The following is a 25,176-nucleotide window of genomic DNA, read 5'->3' on the forward strand; positions in this document are numbered from 1 at the left end:
ACATATCCAATAGAATTAATTCCACCCTTTCCAAACTATTTCTTCATCCAGCTTCCAGTCTAAAAGAAACCATAACGAACCACCTCGATAAACGATCAAATCTCCGAGCGAGCGCTTCTTTCGCGGGGAATTAATTGCTCGGTAAGCGGCGGAAATCTCGAGGAACGAATCTCGGTGCGAGAAGGAAACGGTGACGATCGAAAAAAAAATAAGGTCCACCCTAGTGCACATTGTGCAGTCGAATGGCAGAGCGTCGGGTGGTTCCGCTCGCGCAGAATCTCCGCTCGGGCGCACAGGCGCACACGCGGCGCTACGCTCGCGGCACGGCCGCGAATCAATAAACGTAAGTACAGGTGGGTCGTCGTCGGTAGCTCAGCGTCGGTGGCGGGACGTCGCGTATCAGAAAAGCGACGCTTAGGACACGGCTGCCCTCCGGGACGTGCACGCTGCGCCAGGACAGAGGAAAAACGTTTGTGTGCGTCGTTCGATCGAACCTATCCAGATTCCAATCGGCCCGTGACGACGGGCCTGGAAGGGACGAGGGAATGTCGCCCTCCGAGAAAGTCCAGACGACCTGGAGCCGCGGAAGCGGTCGTAGCGCGTCCTCCGACCTCCCTTAACCCGGTTCTCGTTCGGTGGTGCGAATGGAATCGCTCGTCCCCAACGCAACATGAGCTACTCTGCGTGCAGCTGCCCCCGAGATTATCTCGACGTCCGGTGAGCCACGTTCATCGACACGGTGCGTCGCTGGAGGTTCTCTCGTTTACATCCTTTGAGGCTGCGGGACTCTTTGATCGGCGATCGACGTCGCTCCAGCTCGACGTCTCGTTTGTTTATCGCTTCGACACGCGACATGGACTCGCTGGGGATCGCTCCCGCGTCGTCCGTCCCGTCAGTCGGTTCGCAGAGCAGCGCGTGAGATTAGCATCGGCGCGGGCTCGCTGCCGTCATCTTGTACGATCGGTCCATCCACCGTGGAGGATCGAGAGGTGGATCAGTGAAAAAAAAGATGAGAGTGACACGAGGTCGCGGCGAGCACGTCGAACCGGAAGATTCCGCGAAGCACGGGAGCGATGCTCGTTCCCGGAGTGTTGTGATCGATTGATTCGCTGGTTTCTTGTCACGGACTTCGACTGTGACCCGGTGAACCCGTATAAACGTTTCGCTGTGACCGATGAGAAGAGGAGGCTTTTAGAGAAGAAGGTAGATCGATCGTCGGCTCCGTGGAATTTGCGTTAGCCTTGGACTCGCGCATGGAGCGTCCTCGCCGTGGGAACAAGGCCACAGGTTAGAGCGGTATAGTCAACACGGTTTAGCGGGGGAGGATGATGTAGCTACAGGAGATCGGTACATTAACGGATAGATCAACGATGGAGTGTCGCGTGTCCGTGGAGGATTCGTCAGTATTAACTTGTGCCAAATCCATCGAACGCTTCCCACGAAGCGGAGCCGCGTTTCGTGCGTCGCGTCGACAAGTAGTTTGCTCGAGAACCTTTTGAATCGTTCGATCGTCGATCGAGCGGCTCGCGTTCACCGAGCTAGAGGACAGCTATCCGTGAGCCGGAGACGGAGAAAGGGTGAAAGGAGGTTGGAAGGAGGCCGTGGAAGAAAAGCAGAAAGAGCACGGAGACCCTTTGTTTTCCCATACTTCCTTTTTTTTTTTTTGGAATATCGTGCTTGCGCATTGCGCAATACTTCCGTGAAAGACGAGAGGAAGCCGAACCCTGTGTAGAGTGGGGAGGAGAAACTGAGATAAAAGTGAGAGGCACAGAGATAAAGAGAGGCACAAAAAATACAAGAAAAAACGTGATCGAGACTGACACTTGAGAAAGTCATTTTTTCCCAACTGAGACTGTCGTCGTGTTCCATCCATTTCGTATTACTAATTATTACTTATTGATTATCGAGGAGCGGGAAATTAAGCGTTAAGTTTAAGTCAACGACCCTTTTACATTTTATACCGATGTTTTAAGAGAAGGACGATAGACTCGTCGACCTGTTCAACGATCAAGCGAAGACGACGATGCCAGGAACAGACACGATTTTTATGCGACTTAACCTTTAAGGATCGAACGGATTATCGTCAGCAGTCGAATCTACATAGAGACAACGCGTGAACGCGCACAAAACTTACACAAATCTAAGAATCATCGGCGTCCAATGACCGCGTAGCCGGATCAACGCAACTACATAGATTAAACGAACTAGAGAGATCGCACCGATCGAAACATCAGCGCAAGGCTCGCGACATACCCAACTGTCTTTCAAAAACGTCGAAGTATTAGCCTAGAAACACTTTTTGTATTTACTCGTAGCTGGACGACCCGTGACCCAGTATACGATAAACGAACCACGAGAACTCGTCGATTCTCTCGAAAATTCTGCTGACGAATCCATCTCCTCCAGGAGGAGAGGATCCCGGTGTGAAATAGGTCGTCGAACACTCCGTCAAAATTCAGCTGTTCAAGGAAAAACTGTCCAAGTCCCAGCCTCCGGGATTATCCTCGAGGGACGAGCAGATAGCACTGAGATCGGTGAAAGGTCAATTGAAGACGGCTGGCAGGCCGAGCAATCGTCTGCCGCCTCCTGTGGTGATAAGGAGGAAGCAGATCCCGTTGCAGTCGGCGTCAGCCAAACAGCAGGATTCGAGTGTCGCGGAGTCGAGCGTCTCCGACGAGGGTGCTCGATCCGTCAAAGAATCGAACGTCAACGTCGACGGCAGGACTTCCAGCGAGTGGTCCCCGCAGTCGGCGAAGCGCCAGGAGAAGCCTTGCTGGCCGTGGCCCGAGACCGAGAGGGAGACGTTTCGTGCTCATCAGGAGATTCGACGGAAACGGGGCTTCCTGGCCAAGTCAGCGTCCGCGAACGGTACAGCGAGGGTGTTCACGGAGGCTGGAACGACTTCGACCAGTTCCTCCTCTTACGATCGAGATCTCCCTGGACTCTCTCGTCGACCTATCGAGAATATTTCGTTGGAGCTCGCTAGAAGAGAGGCTGGACCTTCCGGAGGGAGATTCGTGGATCGCTTTAGCGACAGCACCTCTTCGGAATTTCAAGAAGAAAGCGAGCTATCGTTCGAGGAGAGGGACGCGTTGATAGAGGGCGCCAAGACTCCGTTGACGGTTTGCAGGAACAGGTTGACCAAGTTTGGGGAGAGGAGACGGATCGTAGCCGCCTCGTCGACCGCCAAGGAGCATTTCGTTGCTGGTGATCGCCTGCTCGGTCTCAGGGAGAACACATTCTCCAGCTCGTCGACGATCAGATCACCGATCGAAGACATCGACGAGCTTCGCGTGGACAAGGAGACTCTCGCGGTCGATCCGTCGTTCGCGCAGGCCACCTCCGCGCCGAACACCTTGTCGCTCGGTAGGAAGATATCATCTTGGACGAGGGAGGGCAAGGACCTGCTAGTGAAGTCGGTATCCTCGGCAAACACGCTCGCCCCGACGACGATGACCTGCATAAAGTCCCCTCGAGCGATGTCGGAGCATCTCTTGGGGCAACTGGAGGTCCCTGTGACACCAGCGATGCTAAGCTCGCTGCGTGTCAAAGGTGGATCGCTGAAGGAGGGGGAGAGGACCGAAAGGGTGACCGATGTGCCGCAACAAAGATGGAGCAGTGTCAGGGTCAAGGGTGATAGCACCAAGAGTCTCCTACTGGAGAACGGAGGACCGCAAGCCAAGCCGCTGAAGGGTGCTCGGAAGGCAGAGGTATTCTTTGTAGTTGATTAAGATGTTTACTGCATTAATTAAGCCACACTTGTCTTTGCATTCTCTTAACAGGCTCGCACTATAGAGCAGGCGCGTTCTTGGGCTCTAGAAAACTTCTATTTTCATCGTGAGAAGTTTTTGCATTCTACAAAAACCTACCGAGAGTACGCTATATCTTAAAGTACTGAAACGGTTGGATATCTTTTTATTCCTATGAACTTTATATCGTACAAAAAATGTACATCTTCTTAAGTGGCATGCGCTACTGAACTGTAAACGCTCGCGGTTTCAGATTCTCTGCATAACTCGTGTGCCTCGCAAGAAGTCTTTGCATTCCACTCGTTGGGAATCGCTGAGGAAGTATACTGTACGTTAAATATACTACACTACATCAAACGTGAGAAAATAATACCAAGAAAATTCTGCAGCAAGGTGGCCAATTTATTTTTAGTTTGTTTGCATTATTAATTTTGATTGATAATCGATATATTTATTTTTACTCCTGTGCACTTGAGGTTGAAATGAACTTGACATTATTGGTTGTCCATAAGTAACTACTGGGATTCATTCATTATTTATCATTGAGAATAAAAATTGCCTAGACCCTGTGAATAATTTCAAATTTCATGTTTCCTATAAAGATATTTATAGTCTGTAATACAGACGTCTCGTAAAAATGGTTTGATCTTGGCATCGAATCGCCATTGAATTTTATTCATCCTAAAAGTACCATGTAATAAGGATCTGTTATGAATCGTGCTATTGAATCGCCGTTGAATCTTGTTAATTCCAAAGATACCTACGTTGTAATAGAGACTTCTTGTAGATCTTGCCATTGGATCGCTATTGAGTCTTTACACAATACGTCGTTTGAGGAACTGCTAGAAAGGGCCACTTACCGACGATTACTCAAAGACTTTTACGTTTCGAACTACGATTGTAGTTCGCGTCCGCATACGTGACCGAACAATAAAACGCCAACGATTGTAGGCTATTCTTTGTTATTCTGAAAAAGAAATTTTTACCAAGGGTTTCTTTGTGAGAACATCTTCGTTTCAGTACATGATTTTATTCACTCTTTGAACAGACACAAGCTGGGATCGTTTTATTTTATTTTCTATTTTTAATCGATAGATTTCTTTTTTCTTTTATACAATCGCATTTATCTTTCTGTGGTTAAGTCTCATGTTATAAATAATCTTTGAAAATTTTCTTGGTTTTTCTCTGCATTCGTTCTTCGCTCTGCGACAAATTTTTGTCGCAAATGAGCCATCGCTAACACTCTAAAAACCTCACCCTCGACTGAAGTGTCTGTCGAATTAATTAAGTGTTTGCAGGGTCACGCTGAACTCCATTGACGATTCTTCAACGCACGTTTCCTCCCACGAGCTTCCTCCTGCCAAAATTCAACACAATTCTGACAAAGTTACTTCCAGACTTATTGAATTACAGCGATCGCGCAAAAGTTACTGGTTTCGCTTTCACGTGATCGATCGGTTGAAGCGAGAGGCTGTAACAGGGTTGTGTTTGTAGTTTGAACATTTCTGAACAGATGACGCTATGGATGAACATCTTTAGCTTCTAATGTAATTTCGAATTCGATTCTACTTCAAATGAAGTTTCTTTAACAGTATTTTTAAGGAACACGCTATGTTTGATGCATGTTTCGAGTTGGTGGTAACAGCACGCGGTTATTGGCACGGTCTACTTGAGACAAGTTATGATTATGCCGTAGAAGGAACGATCGAAGCTCGTTTCTACGGAAAAAGGAACAACGTCGTTGACCTCGTTACCATAATCGCCCTCGTACTCCCGATAATAACCTGGCCGTCAAATCGTAATCGATTCTCTTCCACAGTTAAACATCCATTTTCCCGCGGTTATTTTCTCAGGAAACACCATCGACGTGTTCAATCGACGGGTCGGTTATATGGCGAAGAGGATAAACACGCGTCTCCTCTATCGACTCTCGCGGCAGTGGTCGTATTCGCGCTATTTTCAGAACGCATATATGCATTCTGGCGCGGTACTAACCTGCTCGAAAACGTGAGATCTTTCCACGAGTTATGCGAGATATTCTTTGATCTTTCTTATTTTCGACACCGTGATTCGCGCACGATTCGTAAACCATGGGGTCGTTCTGTTGAGCTCTCTGGGGTGGTTTAAAAGGCGGTGTAAATCCGTTACCCGTCTCCGAATTGGAACACAAATAAGAAATTATGATATTTGGAGTTTCAGCGTTGGGCTTTGATGAAACCAGAGATGAGGGCTTTTTTATTTGAGTGGGGAACGATAAATAAGGCTGAGAGGAACTCGTTACTTTTAAATGAGATGTCAGTTTTTCTGTCGTATTAAAATACAGTTAAAAACAATATCGGATTTCAGTGATATCAATTCCATCTTGTACTTTCACATGATTTCCTATCGATGAAGCCATTGCACAAGCAATTCCAGGAGACCTACCCTAAAGAATCAGTTCGCCTTCAAATCCAAGCGTCTAGGCTAATATCTGCTCGCGATCGATCCTATTGCGAGACAAGCGTCGAACAAAAGACGCCTAGGGAGCTCTGTCAGACGCGTATATCGAGCGTCTCGATAATTTGGCGAGACATTGCGGGAGATTTGCGCGGCGGGCGACAGTAATCGCAGACAGAGACGTAATTTAATTGACCGTCAAAGATGCGCTGGCGCAACTGAAAGCGGAGACGGATGAAATTAATTTACTCGATACGCTCTTTTCTCCCCCGCGGGCGGCGTACGCGCGCGCAAATTAATACCCTGAAAGCCATTATATCATCCGTAGGGAGACAAACGGAGACGCGACGGGGCTTGTTTTCCGCGAGTTGGAAATGAATGCCGCAAAATCCGATCCACAGTCACGGATCACAATTAAGGAACCTCTCCTTCAGCGCTGGTTGCTTGCTCAAGGGTGTTCCGTTCTCTTTTTTTCCCCCGTTTTCTTCCCTCCGCTTTTTCTTTTTTTTTTTAATTAATTCGGTCTCACGCTTACCTGCCTCCCTAGAAATAACGAGGCCGTTTCCTTGAGCGTGTCGAGTGCAATTTTTCCCGTCGATCGTTTCTTTTTTATTCGTTCGGCCAGCCAACGTCGCTCGCCGTATCGTGCGTCGCGGAGATATTGATATTTCGAAGGAGGTCGCGAAGACTTGGGTAGGAAATTTGATTAAAGGTGACTGGTAGTACTCGGAGATGTTGCAGTGTATATCGGGTGGAGTCGATTATTTGTGTTTGTTAAAAGAGTCGCAGGGGAGATTGTGTCCAGGAATGACCGCTAATTTTTAATGCTAAACAAATTTTATAATTTATGTATAATTATACTATATATATATATACACTAATATTTGATCGAACTTTGTCCCAACGTGGCTGGGATGAATTCGAAATTGTTAAGAACGAAAGATGGAAGTTGAAGCTCGATAAATATTTCATTATCGATTTGCATGAGAAATTAGCCCAGCTCGGGGTAGGAAACTTCCTCAAAATTAATGAAGAAAAGTTGCTACGCAACCAGTGGCGAAACGCGTCCGCGTGGATACAGCGAAGTACGCGGCGCGTTTTTAGGTTAACGATCGCGAAGGGTGCGATAGCTTGTTGGGCGTGTTTCTGGAAGACTGCCGACAGAATTTCATTTGTGTACACAGACCGTTTCTGTGTTTCGTCTGGAAATGGTCTGTACACGAGAGCTCGTGCCATGTTTACGGTTTATATGCCTGAAAACACATCCGCGGTGCCGACTCATCCTGTTACTTGCCAGTAATTGTGTTTTACGACGTTTTCCTCGACTGTATCATGAAATATAGCGATCACCAATCATGCCCGAATGGCATGAAACAGGCTCCGACAGAAATTGTGGTACAACTGAAACTGGGGCGATTTGTTGAGAAAAGGTACAATGGGCGAACCGTGATTGTCATTATGATTAAATGAAAATATCTCTTACTCTTTTTTAGCGATATTATAATTTTAATAATAATTACATGTATCCTCTTGCTGTGACGTTAAAATCTTAAGTCATTTCTGAAGTTTTAAATACTTCTTACAAATTATTCAAAACATAATGGTATCTTTTGTAATAAAAATGTTGCCATTTTGTATATTTTCAATCTCGTTCATCACGTTTCTAATTTCTTTTCCAACTTGGAACACCCACCGTGAGTCAAAATACACGATCAAGACTTGTTCACAGCAGGGTACACTTCCCAGGGGCCATGTCTGACCATAACGCGCTATATCTACTGATGTCGATGTTTGCAATTTTATATTAAATTTACGGCGTGGTCTTCCAATTTATTCATTCACTGAGAAACAAAGAAACAAATATTCATTATTTCTTTCGCAATTCTCATATGTGTCGTGTTGTTTTTAGCGAGGTGGAACGTCTAAGTTGTGCTAGGTGTTGTTCATTACGCTAATTATTCGGTTACTAGCGTGTTGTGCGCGCATCGTTGACAACAATGGAGTTCGTTCATCAAAAAAAATTGAAGGACAAGGTCGGATAATTAATAACGTGGGATGAAAACGAAGGTTCCCTGCTTTTTTCGTGCCAATTGAAAGTATGCCAGAGTATACTTTCAAAGACTACCCTGAAAAAACTCATTCTCTTTTAATCTGGTTCTTCGGAGAAATAATTGATTCCATTTGGTCCGGTTCGATGATTCGAGGAATCTCGAAATAGATCCCCACAGCCATCGTTGCAAAATGTCAGCAGTGCGTTCGACACGACCTTTCGGTACATCGTGATCGATACGTTACGAGCTTGACGTGGTGTAACGAAGGATCGGCCAATGATCCGCGAATAAACTTTTACAAGCAACAGATAATTATATCGAATTATATTATTAAACACTTTATTCGTATTTAATTGTATTTAATTCTTTCAAGCTTCCTTCCGAACAATGCTTTCACAGAACTCGTTAAATTGAGCCGCTGGAAAACATTCGTTCCTAAAGATCTACTTTCAACTCAATGATTCTCATTATGTTGAGAAATCTAAATCTAAATTAAAAATCTAAGTTAATAATTCATTTGCAACTGTACCCTGAGAAATGAGTTAATAATTTAGATTTTGAGCAAAATTATCTATAGAAGTTCGCATGATAGTCGTACTGAAAATGATTACGCTATTATTCATAACGATAGCAATAGTAAATTGCCGTATATTTCCATTTCGTTATGCTGGTTAAAGTCAAGCAAAGATGGCAAAAGATTAAAAAATCGATCGCATAATTGAGCATCATTTACGGTTCGTAGCAATTAAGGCGTGGTTCAAGTATGAGTCGGCATTGTCACGCAATGATTATGCAAAAACGAATTCTTGTTTCTAGTCGCAATTGGGTTAAGTCATGCTTGCCGCACGAAGTACGAAAAGAGCGAAATGTTCGCGGCGAGTTGCGACACGAGTATAGTGTATCGGGGTGGAAAAATGTAATTCGCATGAGTTACGTTTAGCTGACGTTTCCGCTCTCGACGTTTAAGGCCGAACACGCGAGTGTCTGCAAGAAATTTTTCTTATCGAATTCGTACGTCGATCTTAATTTGGCTCGAACGACGTTTCACGTTGCCCCAATATCGAGGGAAAGCATCGAGTTGAGTAATTGGATCCAGACGTAAAAGAAGTTGTATGGAATGAAACTAAACTTTTCGAGAAAATAATTTTTAAATATGCTACCACTTAAAGTTGAAGTCGAACATATTACTGGTATGTAGAAAAAGGTTCCAAGACTTTCATAAATGTAACTCTTAATAGAGCAAAGTAGAAGGATCATAAGTGAGTCTCTACGTTGGATGTGGACACTAGAATTAATTTGAAAGTACATTAGTTCAAGGTTGTATGACATCAAGAGATTATCACCAAAATCAACAGAGATTATTTGATAGACGCAAACTAACCATACATCTTCGCTATTTATCGGTAGCATAAGCGACGTTATTATCGCTCCGTTATCAAGACACTCAATAGCAAATATGCATTTTAGAAATGATATCGGCCATTCGAATAATTCTGCAGTGCTTTGTTTCTATGCAAAAAATATTCCAAACGCCGTATTTCGTCTTCTAATCTGTTTAAGAAAAATTATAGCGACGATATCCCAAGAGCCTAATCAGGTAATCGATTTTTTAATCTCAGGCCATCTTAATCCGATTTTAACCACCGCGACATGCAACACTTAATTGTTTAATTCCGCCACTTTATTAATCTTTTGAAAATATTTATTGAAATAGATGCTTAATAATTTTGCAAAAATTAAATACCCTATAAAAACACATCTTCATATAAAAACATCCCGCTTGGAGAGGCTTTGTGTTCTCAAAAGAATTCCTTTCAATATGTTACACGCTCCATATACAAGATTAATTACACTTCCGCTTTACCTCTCGATTTTAATCAAATTTATTCCGAGCTCCACCTGGCTTCAATCCGAGAATGACCTCTTTCAAGGCTAAAAACGTTTCCTTCGTAACACATCTCCATTTAAACGAGGATGAACCGCCTCGTTTACCAACAAGACTGACCTATACCGAATATATAATATAGTTTATAAGAAGTTTGAAAAGATGCTCCATCCGTTCGTCGCTCGACGTTCGCATAAAATGTCCGAATCAGAGGATACCAAGCCGTCGTCGCTGGCGTCGCGGCGTCGAACAATAAAACCGTGCACGACTCATCCCACCCCGCGTGACGTCTAGTTTCGGCTTGGTGATCGTCGGAGCAGATGTTTTCTGAAAGCATCTCGTCGTGGTTCAGCGTTACTCGCAGAAACGAGCCTTCCCTCTTCAGTTTTAACGCGCGTACGCGAGCGTACGGCCGCGGGGTCGACGCTCGGCAAGCTCCGACGAAATTAGATCGTCGCGCTGGAATTATCCTCTCCGCTCGACTCAGCCATCGAGCTCGGCTCCGGTCTTCTCCATCGCTCCGTAAAATACGCAAAAAAATCGCCCTTCTATCGCCGGGAACAAAGTTTCATCCCTTCCATCTCCAGTGGCGGTGGCCTATTCCCGACCGGACTAGGGATGATCTTGCACCGCTGTGTTAAACATTCTTGTGGTCTAGATTTTCCACGATAGATTCTTCGAGTTTATCCTGTCACGTGGCGAGGATTACAGTAGGCAAGATTGAGATAACGGGGAAGTACTCTCCGACTCGTTTCCTCGGACAGCTTAATGCGACCCTCCGTTGAGAAGAATTCCCCAATCGATAGGCGTGATCTTCTCCAGTCCTACAGAAACCGCGAAGAGGAACAAATTTCCAGCGATATCCAAACGCTCTAGGTCTCATTGTACTCTTTCGGCTGGTTCCTCTGGCGAAATCATTTGTCCAGGATACACTGTGCCATCTATCACCCCACGGAAGAGGATCGTCCTATTGTGCGCGGTTTCACAAGACAGATCACTTGCCAGCGTGTTTTTCGAACAATGAGGGGGCTTGTCAACCTCAGTGCGACAAGATGATCGCTGTACATCGGCGGTAGGGTTTCAGGCTAATTGGATTCGACTCTGAACGCACAACAGGGATAAGCTGGAAGATTTTGTAGTATCGATGATCCGATCTCGTTGAAAACGAAGGGGAATAGGCGAGGAAAAATCACCCTGGAGAGTTGCACGTCTCGTGTTGGACGCTAACCAGGCACAGGAAGTGCTCGAGAGGATATTCGAAGGAATCGGGAGGGGAAACGTTTCCGTCGAGTTTCAATCGGTGTAATTTTCCGTGTAAATGCTATTTCTGCAGGGAGTGATTCGAACGAAACGGTTGGATAGTTTGTTTATCTAAGCGGACATACCGTGCGATGAAAAGATTTTTCAAGATCTCAAGAAGAGGACGTTCATGGAAAATTAATAATTGATATCAGAGTTTAAACTACATCTCCTTCGATGTAAAAATGATCAAGCACTTCGTTTTATCAGTTTAAACATTTTTCCTAATATTTCCGTCCAGCGTGCGAGTTTTTTAAATTTGTTTACATGTCATTTCTGCTACGAACATCAAAGAACGCTTACGTTGGTTTCATAATTTCCCCCTTAAGTATACAAATAACACCACTCTTGTGTTAAAATTGACCCATTTAGGTGTATGTTTCGCACCCCCACTGTATTTCTGCAGACAGCAACGATGTTTCCGGTCGGTGACGATCCCTTTGATCGTTTAATCGTGTGTTCGTGACAGTGGCTCGAGAAAGTGAACACGGGAAAAGGTGTAGTTGGCAGTGGGACAGTGTGCAAGAGTGTGGAACAGGTGGTTCCTTGAACGTTGCTTATTTTCACTGTCGAGTTTGAAATACGCCGAGCACTCGAGCTGCTGGCGCCGCGAAGAGACGCTCTCACGTTCGTCTGAGAATGACTCTGGAATTTTTTATCAAAGTCTCAGCAACCATGATGCGCTCCTACTTCGCGAACGGCAAGAAGCAGAGATTCGGCTCGACCCTGTCGACGGTAATCGATGTTCGTATACGTTTTACACTGTTCGTTCTCGTAATATTTTAATTTTCTAATCTAATTCCATCAGGATTCTGTTTTGAATTCAACAGAAAGTCTTGAAAATGACGTTTGACTAATAGTATATAATGTCATTCTTAGCACACACATACCAAAATAGATTTCTTTTATGTTTAAGACGAATGAGTCTCAGAATTAATTCACAGAGAGAACTGTTACTTCCTTTTGGAGTCATTCATTTTTAAAGTCATTTATTTCGATGTAAATAGAGCCCAGTACCACAGAACAAACAATCCGATACCCCCCAAAACTGACACACTTTCGAATACACAAATTTTCCCTTCTTCGTTTGGAAACATCTCCATCTGACGACTGTATCCAGGAATTCATCAGACTTATCGACACTTGGCCGCGCGATTTCGAAATCAGGTCGCGTCAACGAGAAAGCTCTCGCATTGGGATGTAATCCAAGCTTCTGTGAAAAGGAAACCGCTGTCAAAGTGTAATAGTTGAATCCCCCGACTCCAGAACCGCGTTTGTCGCGCGTTGTAAATATCTGGTCGGTTTAATGAAAGCTCCTCGACACAGGATTCAGCCAGGGTGACCGTGGTCGATTTAATGCTCCGCGTATTTCGGCGGATCACGTATGCTCGCATATCTGCCCCCAGAACGCGCTCTCGTATTAATGGGACCATGAATACGCGCGGACACGACGCTTTGATTTACGTCTTTCGTAATGTAACGAGCCGTGTTGCGACTATTGAACACGGAATTGCGCGATATGAGAATTTATCGCGCTCGAAGAGCGGCAGGGTGGTCGCTGGAATTTTGGACATTCGATAGTTGACAAGCAAATATCGACAAATTGGTCTAACTGCACCAATCACATACAAAAGTGAGATCGTTACTTGCGTAACAGCCGATGTGGATATATTTATTTCTGGTAATTGTATAAATAACCTGTTACGTGATATATCAAAGTAATTTAAATATCACATCATTTCAAAAGTGGCTAAAATCGATCCTCTATCGACATAGCGTTGTAATCAACGCGACGACGTCGTTTTCGCTATTTCGCCATTTCTAGTTCCGGTTCGTTAAACGGTTCCAGGAGAGGACCATTATTTCCGGCAGAAACTATTCGATGATTCCAGGTCACATGACATAACTACCGTAGACGTAGACCGTCCTCTTCATCCTGACGCTCACATTCGATTACGTCGGCCAGCTTGTTAGTCAGGCTCACGCGGCTAATAATTGATCAGGAATTTCTCGTGTCCTCGATGAGATATCAGCTGGTTCGTCCTGAGCTTCAATTGGTAATTAAATTTGTGCGCTTTAGCAGCCTAGCGCGGATTGAAATCAGTTGATTTCATTCAGAGTCTGGCGATCTTTGCATGGAATTACATTTCATTTAGGTTTCCCGCTGCAAGTGAATTTTATTTCGAAAATGTCGCTTTCGATGCGATTTTAATTAATCAGGGGAACCCGGATGCATCAGCTGAGGCATTAGCCGCCGCAACCCGCGCTCTAATTAGCAATTAAATCTGGATGCCAAGCAGTCTCGCGCAAATTGAAATCTCCAGGTTTCGTTCGGGGCCGGGTGACCTTTTTGTGACTGGAATTAATTCCGTTGGAATTCTCGTTCCGAGTGGAGGCACTCGTTTTGAAAGTGACTCGAGAAGTTCGAGAAATGGAGAATAATAAATAATTTATAAACGAAAGAACTTGGCACAATTCATTTTTTCGTGTTTAATCAAACACGAATTCCTCGAGTTCTAATTTTAGTTATATGCATCCGTGCCACACAGATGATCAGCCCTTCGCGTAGGGAACTGGGGCAACAGTCTGTATCTAAATATAGTTCCGAACCAGGATTAATCGATTTAGGGTCAGAATTGACTAGAACGAAGTATAAGAACATTCTGTACAGCTCTTGTCGATTATTACCAAGGGTTCGCGAGTTCCGTTTCCGCGAGAAAATTCTTTTCCATCGATCTACCAAATACTTTCTTTTAAAACTCCCAAACGGATACCCCGGGATCTCATCTGCCAAAAGTCATAAAATAGAATTCTGCTTCGAGAGCATTTGCTCATCAAAATCGCCTTATTTTTTGCCAAGATGTCTATAATTCATCGAACATGTTCCCAATACACCTCCCAAGGCAGCCTTTTATAGTCGACCGCCTTCGCTTCCATTTCATCGGGCGCCGAATCGATAGCAATATTTAAAAAGCTGCATTTCCTCCACGAAATCTCGTTGTTCCGCCTCACCTGGATGGAATCCACATCCACGCCCCTCGTTATTTACTTGGATGAAACCAATTCCATCATTAGGTTATCTTATTTCACGGTCATCTTGTTTTCGAAGCACGTCATCTTATATCGCGAAATCTCATCATTGTTTCGAATAATATCGCGGGAAAGAACATTCTGAAGTAAATATATTTTATTTAAATTTCGAATAAAATTTGCCCAGGTCTGTTAGGTATAACAAAGATTGTTGAACGCTTCGATGACGGTCGGTCGTTGAAACGAGGCTGCCAGGTCGCGACCTCGTGTCCTCATGCACGCATACGTGCAAGAACAGGGTCTAAGCAACACGCCTGCTCACCTGATAAGTGCAGGTGCATGAATAAAAGATAATCCATCCGGATTTACATTTTCCCAGGTCGTCCATGACGAGCTATGACTTTCCGTTTTCCGACCTCGATCTACCCCTTCCTGGCCAGAGATCAGGACGCGTAATAAGAAATACCATGAAGTATCTATTAGTCGCATGTTATTTACAAATTGAAACACCATTCTGCTCGATTATTTTTTAAATAATCAGAATCAGAAATATCACAGTTAATCCATATACTGCCGTTAAATAATATGCTCGGAGAGACATTTTATGATAATTCTGTTTAATAATTTGTTAATAGCATGTACATAATATTTCTGCAAGTTCTGTAGGTACACTCTCCCGATCAATATGAAAAACCCCGTACGATTCAGACATGAATAGTCCCACTTTCCATCGAGGTGGAAATACGTGTCGTGTCAGACTTTTCCGTACCGAACGTTTGTTTATCGTTATCGAGTTGCTCATTAATCGAGCCACGAGCATGTCAGCCAGGTGGAAAATAAATTCTCGGGGAGTCGATGCGTGGTTATTGGATCGATATTTCGTGTAACTAGTGCGCTTGCTAAAAGCAAATTTTGATGGGGCAAGAAATTTGGAAAATTTCGAGTCGGAAATGTTGATTTATGATAGTGGTATTGCGATAGCACTGGAATCCATGTAACAACTTGTTAAAATTGTTACAGGTGCGTTGAAATTGCGATCAATGGGGTAATTAATAAATAATAAATTCGAGGTCCGTCAAGATCAATGAAGACGAGGGTCGAGTTTTAATAGCTGTTAGAAAACTAAAACAACGAACAATTTATTATATACAACGTTACTATTGATCTTAACGTCTTATGATATTGGTAACGTAAAACCTCGATTAGTGTAAGGAATTAAGGTTGAAAATTCCCACAATAATCAAGATAACCAATCCAATGAGCAGTAGCTCTACACAGTCTATCCCCACTACTATCCCCGGCCTTACTTGTTGCTTAGCGACCATCCCCTCCACTTGTCGATACCACGCAACGAACGAGGTTCTGATGCAGTTATCGAAATTGCAATAATCTCGGATAAAATAATCGAAGTTCTAATCTATACATTTTTAAGGTTAGAAAAATAATTTATTAAAGTCGTAGCCCGTATTGTATATTATTAAAATTTTTAGAATAATTGTGCCAATACTAAAGTTGAAATGTTCGAAATGTTCGTTAAAATTTTATCCAACTCCGTTTAAAATCCCGTCAGAACTCATTTCATTTAGAGGGAAGTCAAAATAGTAATGACGTTGCAAAATCGAGGCGATAAAAACTCCCTTGGTGTCGTAGAGTAACGAGAATATATCGTTCGCCGAACAGATTCCCGATCGAGCAACTGGAACTGGTAATAAACAGACCGTTACTCCCGGTGTCGAGTCAGGCGTTGGTATCCAAACAAACGCGCGGAATAACTCACGAGCTGGCAGAAAAATAAATGCAGCAGCGCCATTAGGCGAGTGGGAAGCGTGTCGTAAAAGGGAAAGGTATCATCCAACGGTGATTAGAACCGATTAGAAAAGTGCACGGAATTCTGGTTGGCTTGTTATTAACCTAGGCGAGGTCACGGAGGTGGCCACTATTAAGCTAATAAAGCCTCTGACGGATTAACCTTTTGTTGATCCCTGGGTTACGAAATGGACATGAAAGTATTATTAAAGGGAGGAAGAAAAAAGTTGAATAACAATAATTGAAATACATTGTAGTTGCTTGATGAAGGGTAATTAGATGGTAATATGTATGTTCAGGGAATTCATTGGGTTTATACGCGATATTTTGAACTGCATCCATTAGATAACATCCGAGTTCCCTCCATCCCACAAAAACTTCTCCAAAGTATAATCACCTAACTACCTGTGACACTCAATCCTCTCCAAAGATCCTTCCTGATGGCCCCCTTGGACCATTACACATTCCGCTAGAACCCCGTACCTTGATCCAACCCTGACCAACCCTCCTAAGGTTGTACACTTTGAAACGTGGTGTAGGGTGTGACGGCGGTTGCCCTAACTCTCCCACCACACACACACACACACACACACATACAAACACACGCACAGTCTATCGGTCTCTTTCGCTCTCTTGCTCCCTCATCCTCCCCTTCGCCAATCGAACGACGCCACCCTTCACGGGCCGCATTGCATCAGTGTGAGGCTAGCACTCGACCAGGACTCTTCCGGTTCTTCCTCCGCGTATTGTAAACAACCGATACCGCGGTATTTAGGACAACGTTCCGTCCAGCGGATCGATGTCCCCTGCCACTCGAATCCTCGAAGGCCTCCGCTGGGAATCCACAGTCGTTTCGCAGCCACTTTTCCCGACTCGACGGTTTCCGCGCTGAACGTACCACGGCACGGACAACCCCCGATCACGGAACCAGGAAGAGCCAACGAAAACTCGCCGTTTCCTTTGATCTCGGCGCGGCGTGTGCGCTGGATCTCGTCGCAGGCGATATGTATACACGTGTATGTTCGTTGGCTGGCTCGTAGTTACGGCCGGTCGAAAGTCACTTGGGAGTGCACCGAGTGCACGTGTGCAGGCTGTGTGTCAGCGAGAAGTATAGTGCGTGACGAGTGTTTACGTATGCTCGATTGGTGGCAGTGGTTTCGTTGCAAAACCTCCACAAAGGCCGGCTTAAATGGCAGAGAGTCCGATTAGCAGCTCGAAACGCTACTGTGCTAGACAGGTTAGCTGTCGTCTGTTCGCTGCTGAAGGGAATGATTTTTTTTTTTTTGTACACGTGTTTTCGGTCGGTGCTGGAGGTTCGGCAGATTTGACGAACGTTTGGAGGGAAAATATTCCTAGCTCTATTTCAAGTTGGTGTTAGGACAATTTGAACGAAATAATGTTTTGAAAGGGAAACAAAGTTTAATTTGGTAATTTATGTGTTTTTTATGGTATACTTGAATCACGTTAAAATTAAATATTATTTAACTTATTTTGGGAGGCTAATCAACAACTCGTTATTTTTAAAATGACTAAATAACTTTCTTTCGTTGTCTAAGGTCGCCTAACGCATTATCTTTGGAAATGTATCGTGAGTGGTTTCTTGAAAAGGTCGCTTCTTTCGTAATAAAGGTGTCTTCTCAAGTGACATTTACTGGAGAAGCAGATTGAAACACGAGATGTATAAAGAATGTGTCGCTGTTGAAAGAGATTTTCCCCCTTTATTTAACAAAGGCAAACGTTACAATGTGAAGCGGTAACGTGATACGCGTGTATTTTTCTGCATTTTTGCTCGTATTAACAAGGTTAACAAGACTCGAGTTCTTTTAATATAAAAATCAGTGTTGAATGGAAAATTTGTGGAGAAAGAAACTCGAAGAGATCGTGTAACGTTACTATTTATAATCTTTTGGCCCAAGTTCAACATACTGTAAAATAACCAATCAAAACGTAACAATCTTATTAGCTTGTAAACGGTGTTGATCAAATCCGAGGCAACATTTAACCAAAAAATATTGCAAACCAGGAGAGAACTCCAAAATTAATGTAAGATCACGATTTATAAGCCTCTTTGGCTGTACTTGAACGTATTTTAAAATACCAAAATAATCGAAGACGTAAATTCAAGTCTTCAGATTTTGCTTTATTGTTTCTATGTCTCTTCGTGAGAAATTTCTTCATGTCCTAAACAAATTAAATTCCAAAAAGTTCCATCTCGTGAAGAGGAATCATCGTTGAACCTCAAATTATTTCCCCTGATAGTTGTTCTCATAGAAAAGAACCATTTTTGTCGTAAATGTCCTCTCTCAAGTTGTTGATATTTTGTGCTCCAGGTGCTGTCTCTTGGAAACGATATCCTCCCAGAGTACAAATTACAGTCTCCTAGAATCGGCAGGTGGACCATACTGCACTACTCACTTTTCAAGGCAGCCTGGGATTGGGTGATACTACTGCTTGTACTGTACACAGCCATAGTTACCCCATACGTTGCCGCCTTCAACCTGTCGGATCCGAATTATAACAACAGGGAGAACAAAAAGTATAGCGAAGATCCCATCGTCATCATAGACTTTATAGGTGAGACATCGACTGAAACGAGATGACAATTTCATCCTTCTTCGCGTGAATACAATTCATACCAGACTTTTGTTCTTTCAGTTGACGTCACTTTCATAGTGGACATCATCATAAATTTTCGCACGACATTCGTGAACAGCAACGATGAAGTGGTGTCCCATCCCGCAAAGATAGCCGTCCATTACCTGAAGGGTTGGTTCATCATTGACCTGATCGCCGCCATACCCTTCGACCTTTTCCTCGTTGGCTCCGATACTGACGAGGTAAGTTACGTCGCACGCTCCACGTTTTCTGAGAATCTTCTTTGCAGGCTGACTCTGATCGCCATCGAGTCACTTCCAATTTACATAAAAAAAATTCAAGCAAACAACATTTCAACGATAACTAAACTTCCAGATCTTTCATTTCAACGCGTTGCATTCGACACTTAACACTCCATTTTATCATGAATTTTAAGAATCTTGTGAATTTAGAAAATTTTACCATAGAATTTGAAGAAATTTAAGAATTGTAAGAATTCAATCACAGAACAATTCCAGACTTTGGTATATTTACAAGAACAGCTTCTTTGATTCTATTTGATGCCGCTTACAGCGTGCTGCCAGTGTCGTTTAGAAGTAAGAAAAGGAAGTGGTTCGACGTACGATGAGATCCTCGGCTAAAGTTTCTAGAATGTCGATGTTAGCTCGTAAATATGATTAGGATGACATGCCGAGCCCAAGTTAAGTGCCCATAGGTGTGTCTTACCGGATTGGTGCTTAGTCCGTTTTTCCTTTTTTCGACGTTTCTCGGTGTTGAATGAGTTCTGTTTTTCTTTGTCGAAAAATTAGTCGGTTCGACAATACGTTTATTTAATGTGCACACAATGTATGTACTGGCAGACGAGAAGGAACTTCAACGGATTCTCGTTGTCTGAAACGATTCCACACAAGTTTCACGAGTGGTACACGTACGTTATGTGTTGGACATATTTAACAACAACAAAAAAAAAAAAAAGAGAAAAGAAACAAAACAAAAGATAACGCAATTCTAATAAAAAAAATTAGATTTACTTAGAGAAGATACAAATTGGCACTTCGTGTTTACAACGATTACCTTAAACACCTAAATTCTAAAAAAAAAATGAAGTGCAAGTAACGTAACGGTTTCGTTGAAATCTGTACCTGTACGCACACGTACGCATACACACTTAAATCTATACACGTGTAAGTAAGTCTAGTCTCTCGCTGTGAAGATTTCTGCTCTCTGGTTGTCAAAGTGTTAGACTTTATTGTCAATTCCTTGTCAAGATTCTCTTCTATGTATTCTTTTCCCCGTGTCTTCTTACGTTCGAATCGGTTGTTTTTTTTTTTTTTGTTCACAATTAATTCTCGTTTACCGTTCCGTTTGATTCTGTCTCGTATAATTTCTCGTGTCTCTTCGCCATTCCTCCGTGAAGGATGTTTAGCTTGTGCGCCTTTGTCGTTGAATAATTTTCCCATTTCTTTTTTTTTTTTTTTTTTGTTCGTTTCGGAGTTCACGATGCACCGGGAAAAAGAATCGCGTTCAAGAAGGAGAGGAAAAAGTTCAGACGCAGAACTAAAATCGGTCTTGTCTTTCGCCATCCCCCTTCGCCCCTTTTGCGATAAAAATGCACCTGGGAGAGTAAACCTATGCGATCCCATCTTCCCTGGGTTCCTCTCGATGGAGGAGCGGAAATAGGGCGGCGTAATTTTAATTGCGCGCGCAGGAAAAGGTTATTTCGCGAGGCACCATGCGTAAATTTATTGTTCCGCGAGAAACCGACGAGAGTCTCATCGTTTTCTAGCGAATCCCGTCGAGAGAGGAAACAAGTGTACATGTTCCAATTTCTTTTATTCCTAGCGTACCACGTAAATTATAAGTCTTCTTATTTCGATGAACGAAATAACAACGAGTGCAAACTATAAGTAAAAGAGCGAGAGTAATCCCTGTTTTCTTTTCTAATTTTTTTTTTTCTTTGTGTCTTGAACAACAATTGAATCATGAAGGAACGAATTTTAACCTCAGTTTAACGTTTTCGTAGCTCGGCTTGGACAAGGACGAGGTTAGTTGACACACATACACACAGAAAAATTACTCACAGGCTGACGTTTTCTCTATCTCTTTATTTTGTTCGTATCTTCTTTTTTCCTTTAACGAAACGCAAATTTCGACTTACACGTTTTTTCACACCTATGTACACGTACACACAGATACACACACACTAATGATTGGAAAAATCACGAAACGCAACCATGATATTTCTTCTATCTGTTTCTATTACTTTCTTACTTCCTTTCTGTCACACACTTTCTCACACTTTCTTACTATCTCTGTCTGTTTCCTATCATTGTAAACTTGAATTGCTTAAAAACACCTCACACGTTGCGGTATATGTGTATATATAATATATATAATACATATATATATATTATATCTACTCTTTTGATGCACAATATTTATTTTCAAATAACGGAACTCAATTTTTTCTCGATGTACCACGTGTTCGCCTCCTATGCACAACACAAACAAACACCCACCCGCCACTATACACATGCACACGCACACAGAAGAAGAAATTAACTCAACCAACTGCAACCCCACGATTTATCAAGGAACTTCGAGCAAAGTCCATCGATCATTTTCGTTTTAGCAAACTTTTACTTCTTTTTGTAACAGCAGAAAATGATACATGTTTTGCGACGGTACAATAGAAAAGCTACGAAAGGTTTAACGGTCGAAACGCACAATTTGTAGTCGTTGAATAAATAAATGGGAAGGAAACGAAACCATGTTCGTTTGTACACCAAGATTCGGAGATATTTATTTTCACATGGTAACGATAAATCACGATCGACTTGCTCGCGTCCTGAAGCGTGCTAAATTTCTCGATGCTGAACCTTGAAGGCGTCTGCATGTCTACAGTAAAGTATTTACGAAGAACGATACTGTAAATAATTTATCTACGATCACTTGGTAGGAGAATCGACTTGCATCAGAGTACGAAACCGTAGCTTAAAAAGTACCTTTCTTTTTTTTCTGAGCCTTGTATCCCCGAGCACACAAACGTTTTTGTAAAATACGTATCGTCGAAAGTATGCGTACGAATGGAGGAAATAAATGAAAGATATTTCGTAAACAGTATTTTCATAAGAATATTGTAATATTTATATAAATATTTCCTGATTAGATAGTCGATAGTTTTTAGATTATTATTCCTAGCAAATATTGATACCCCGTTAATAACAAACGAACGACTCCCCTGACCGTTTCAATTTCTATTTTTTATCACTTTATGTACCCTTCGCTTCTTCGCTCGAATTTTGAGTAGTGACGTAGACTGTTCGTCGGGTATCAATACTTGTCGAGAATAACGCCAATAGTTAGAGTGTTCTTTGTAGTTAGTCGATCGACGAGTTTTGATCAATTAACGATGCCCAGGAACGAATAACTTGACATTTTTTCTCCATCGATCGTTTTTCACCTGAATTATGCAACAGCGTGGCACGAATTAGATGATTCCGCCAATCGAAGTCGTTCGAGCCCGATTGAAACATTGAAACCGAAATGAATTTTGATACCTAAAATCCTGATTGCTTTTTAACGAACGTTTTGGTAATAAAGAGAAGATTCGATGTTGACGATTGTAAAATTGTATTTTTGAAAAGCTTAGATTCAGTGCCATGCATCCAAATTGAATTCCTGAGCTAACTACAAATCCCTCAACTCGTATAATTCTATTTCTCAGGTACTAATCAATACCTGCACCAGTATCTCGATTCAAGCCTCGACAAAAATTCTCTGTAATCGTCAGCAGATAAAGAAAAAGTATGAAAAGCTGTGTAAACGAGCATATCGTATGATACACTCGCTAAAGATTTAACCGACAATGAACTCTGAAGTAGATGGCCATCCCTAGACAATAGCATAGTCTAACAACGAAAAATTTCAAAGCAGATACAAGAATAATGAAATTAGAAGCGTTTTGTGCCATCTTGTGAAAGAAAGTTTGGCAAATTCGTGTTTCCCTGAAACGCACGTCCCCCCCAGGTACACGATTCACACGCACATACAAGATTACACGAAACACACGCATAGACACAGAACGACACGCGAGAGACGCAGAGGATCACACAGTGACACAACGAAAGCATCCCCGAAAACGAACGATTTCTCAGCGGGATTTTGTAATCGATCGTATGTAAGCTTTTGGCGTCTTTTTTTTTTTTTTATCATCTCTGGATTCTACAATACTCAGAAAATGATACTCTGTTGTTCCTGTTTTTTACGTTGTCGAGCTTTGTTTCGTACCTTTTATTGTTACGCTTATGTTGCAAGCTGTTTGAAATCGTACAAGCCAGGCCTGACAATTAATCATTTTTGCCGTGCCGTCACCATCGAGCGACTCTTTTGATTCGCGTTTCTTTCTAACGATGCGTGTCATTTTTATTTTGTGTAATTTGCGCTTTGATACAGACCGAGAACTCATCCTGTTGTCTATCACGTTTTCTATACATGTATCTGTCTTACACACATGTATATCTGGATATTTTGTTGTTACACGATACGTGACCATGTGTGTGTTTTCTGTCGCTTGAACGCTTCCGTCTTCTTTCCACCTACGTATAATGTGTTTTTTATTACGAGTGCGGGGTTGCTGGGAGATTTTCGCACGCAAGGCGGGCATCGTTAATCGCCGATTGGGTTTTCGTTGGTGGTCGTGCGTTGGAGATTGTTGCCGTGTACAATAATGTATTAAAGGTATAAATAGAACAATGCGGAGACTCGTGGAAGCTTGGAATACTCGCGGAGAGGAATTGAATGCGTAGATAACAAACGTTGGAACGACGACTATTGAGTTCTCTAAATAGAGGGGGCGATGTTAATTTCTGCAGGGTCTAACACAAGAGATATTTATTAGAATGTTTTGACTATTGCGGTACAGTCGTCTTCGGGCCTAAGAATTTATTTGAATTAAGAAAATCCGCTGAACTTATCCGATTGGAATCAGTGGAATACACATATAAATTTTAGTGACCTTTGAGCAAAATCAGAGTTGGAATTTGTTAGGAAGTATCTTACGTAATTCGGAGTAAATAGATAATGTTAATGCTTTCAATTTTTACACAAATTATTACACAATGAAGGCATCGAAACTACTCGTTCAAAATATCTCTCTCTCCCTTTGTTTAAACAACCACCCACGTATCCATCGCTCGAAAGATGTCTAACCTAGTCTCCCAGACACTGGAGTACGCGACATGTTTCGAATATCCAGGGTAACAATTATACGACGTAGTTTATCTCCGTAGCAGCGAACATCCATGACATTCAGACCGTTCCACCAGAAGATAAGATCATCCCCCGACAATAGGAAGAGCTATCAAGTGTTCCAAGCTTCTGCGATCTTTGCTGGTGCACTGGCTCGCGTGTACATCGTAATAACATTTCTCTGTACTATCGTGCGGAGTTATCATACGTCCTCGGATATTCTTGGCGATCCGAGGCCGAACAAAAGACCACCGACTCGTGCTCCTCTTCGACCAAATCGATCGCTGATCGAGTTTTATCGCGATTAATCAAGGGGAGAGTGTTCCAGCCAAAAACAGACGATGTTATTTGGGAATTTTTTCAAATTGTTTGGAATATACATGTGTTCACGGATAATAACGGAGGACGGAAACTACCCATACCATCATGAAAACACCACTCTAAAGAAAGCCGGCATATTGAATCAAAATATGCCATTCACTAAAGGATAAAAATATGTTCATACTCTACAGACCATGCACGTCCATATATCACAAGCCCAGAATTTTCCAGCATGTAGTTCCACTACAATTAATTCCCGAAAAGTCTTAACCATTTTACATCTCCAAGACTGCGTGACCCCTTAAAATACAAATCGCATCTACGATCAGCATCCTCAAAGCACCGCTACCAATCGAACAAAATATATAAACAATGAATAAAAAAAGACCCCTATTTTATTATACGATCCATGACGTAGCGTTAAAGTCAAATTTAACGTTTAACAAGAAATTAAAATCTGAAACACAGTCAACAACTGCGTTCTAGAAAACAAAGGTTTCAATCTGGCAACACCAAGATGATAGTGTCCTCTTCGCATGTAAAAATCACCAAGCAACCCGTGCACACCAATTACGAAGTTCGAGACTATCGTTAGCAAACAATTAGACGAATGGTTCAGTTTTGGTTGGATCCGTAGTCGACTTTGCATGATAGTCGGTACGAAAGCATTGTTTGATCGAACGGCGCGCGTCTTCCGATGGTATATTTCGGCATGTCGGGCTTCGTATCGAAGAACCGCTATCGAATCTCGAAA

At 42.7% G+C, this 25,176-nt stretch overlaps 1 protein-coding gene across 6 annotated transcripts in view; it reads left to right on the forward strand.

Moving 5' to 3' along the window:
* The window catches only part of LOC128891784 (potassium voltage-gated channel subfamily H member 2), a 119,752-nt gene that overhangs the window by 80,337 nt on the left and 14,239 nt on the right, over positions 1 to 25,176 (forward strand). For all 6 annotated transcript variants that reach the window (XM_054151565.1, XM_054151566.1, XM_054151570.1 and 3 more), the window contains 3 exons: positions 18,587 to 18,830; positions 18,912 to 19,093; positions 20,875 to 20,895. In XM_054151565.1, coding sequence (XP_054007540.1) covers positions 18,587 to 18,830; positions 18,912 to 19,093; positions 20,875 to 20,895 — 447 coding nt within the window. The remainder of the gene's footprint in view (positions 1 to 18,586; positions 18,831 to 18,911; positions 19,094 to 20,874; positions 20,896 to 25,176) is intronic.

The sequence above is a fragment of the Hylaeus anthracinus genome, unplaced genomic scaffold, assembly GCF_026225885.1.
Source record: "Hylaeus anthracinus isolate JK02 unplaced genomic scaffold, UHH_iyHylAnth1.0_haploid 12002, whole genome shotgun sequence".
In the NCBI taxonomy this organism is placed as follows: Eukaryota; Metazoa; Arthropoda; class Insecta; order Hymenoptera; family Colletidae; genus Hylaeus; species Hylaeus anthracinus.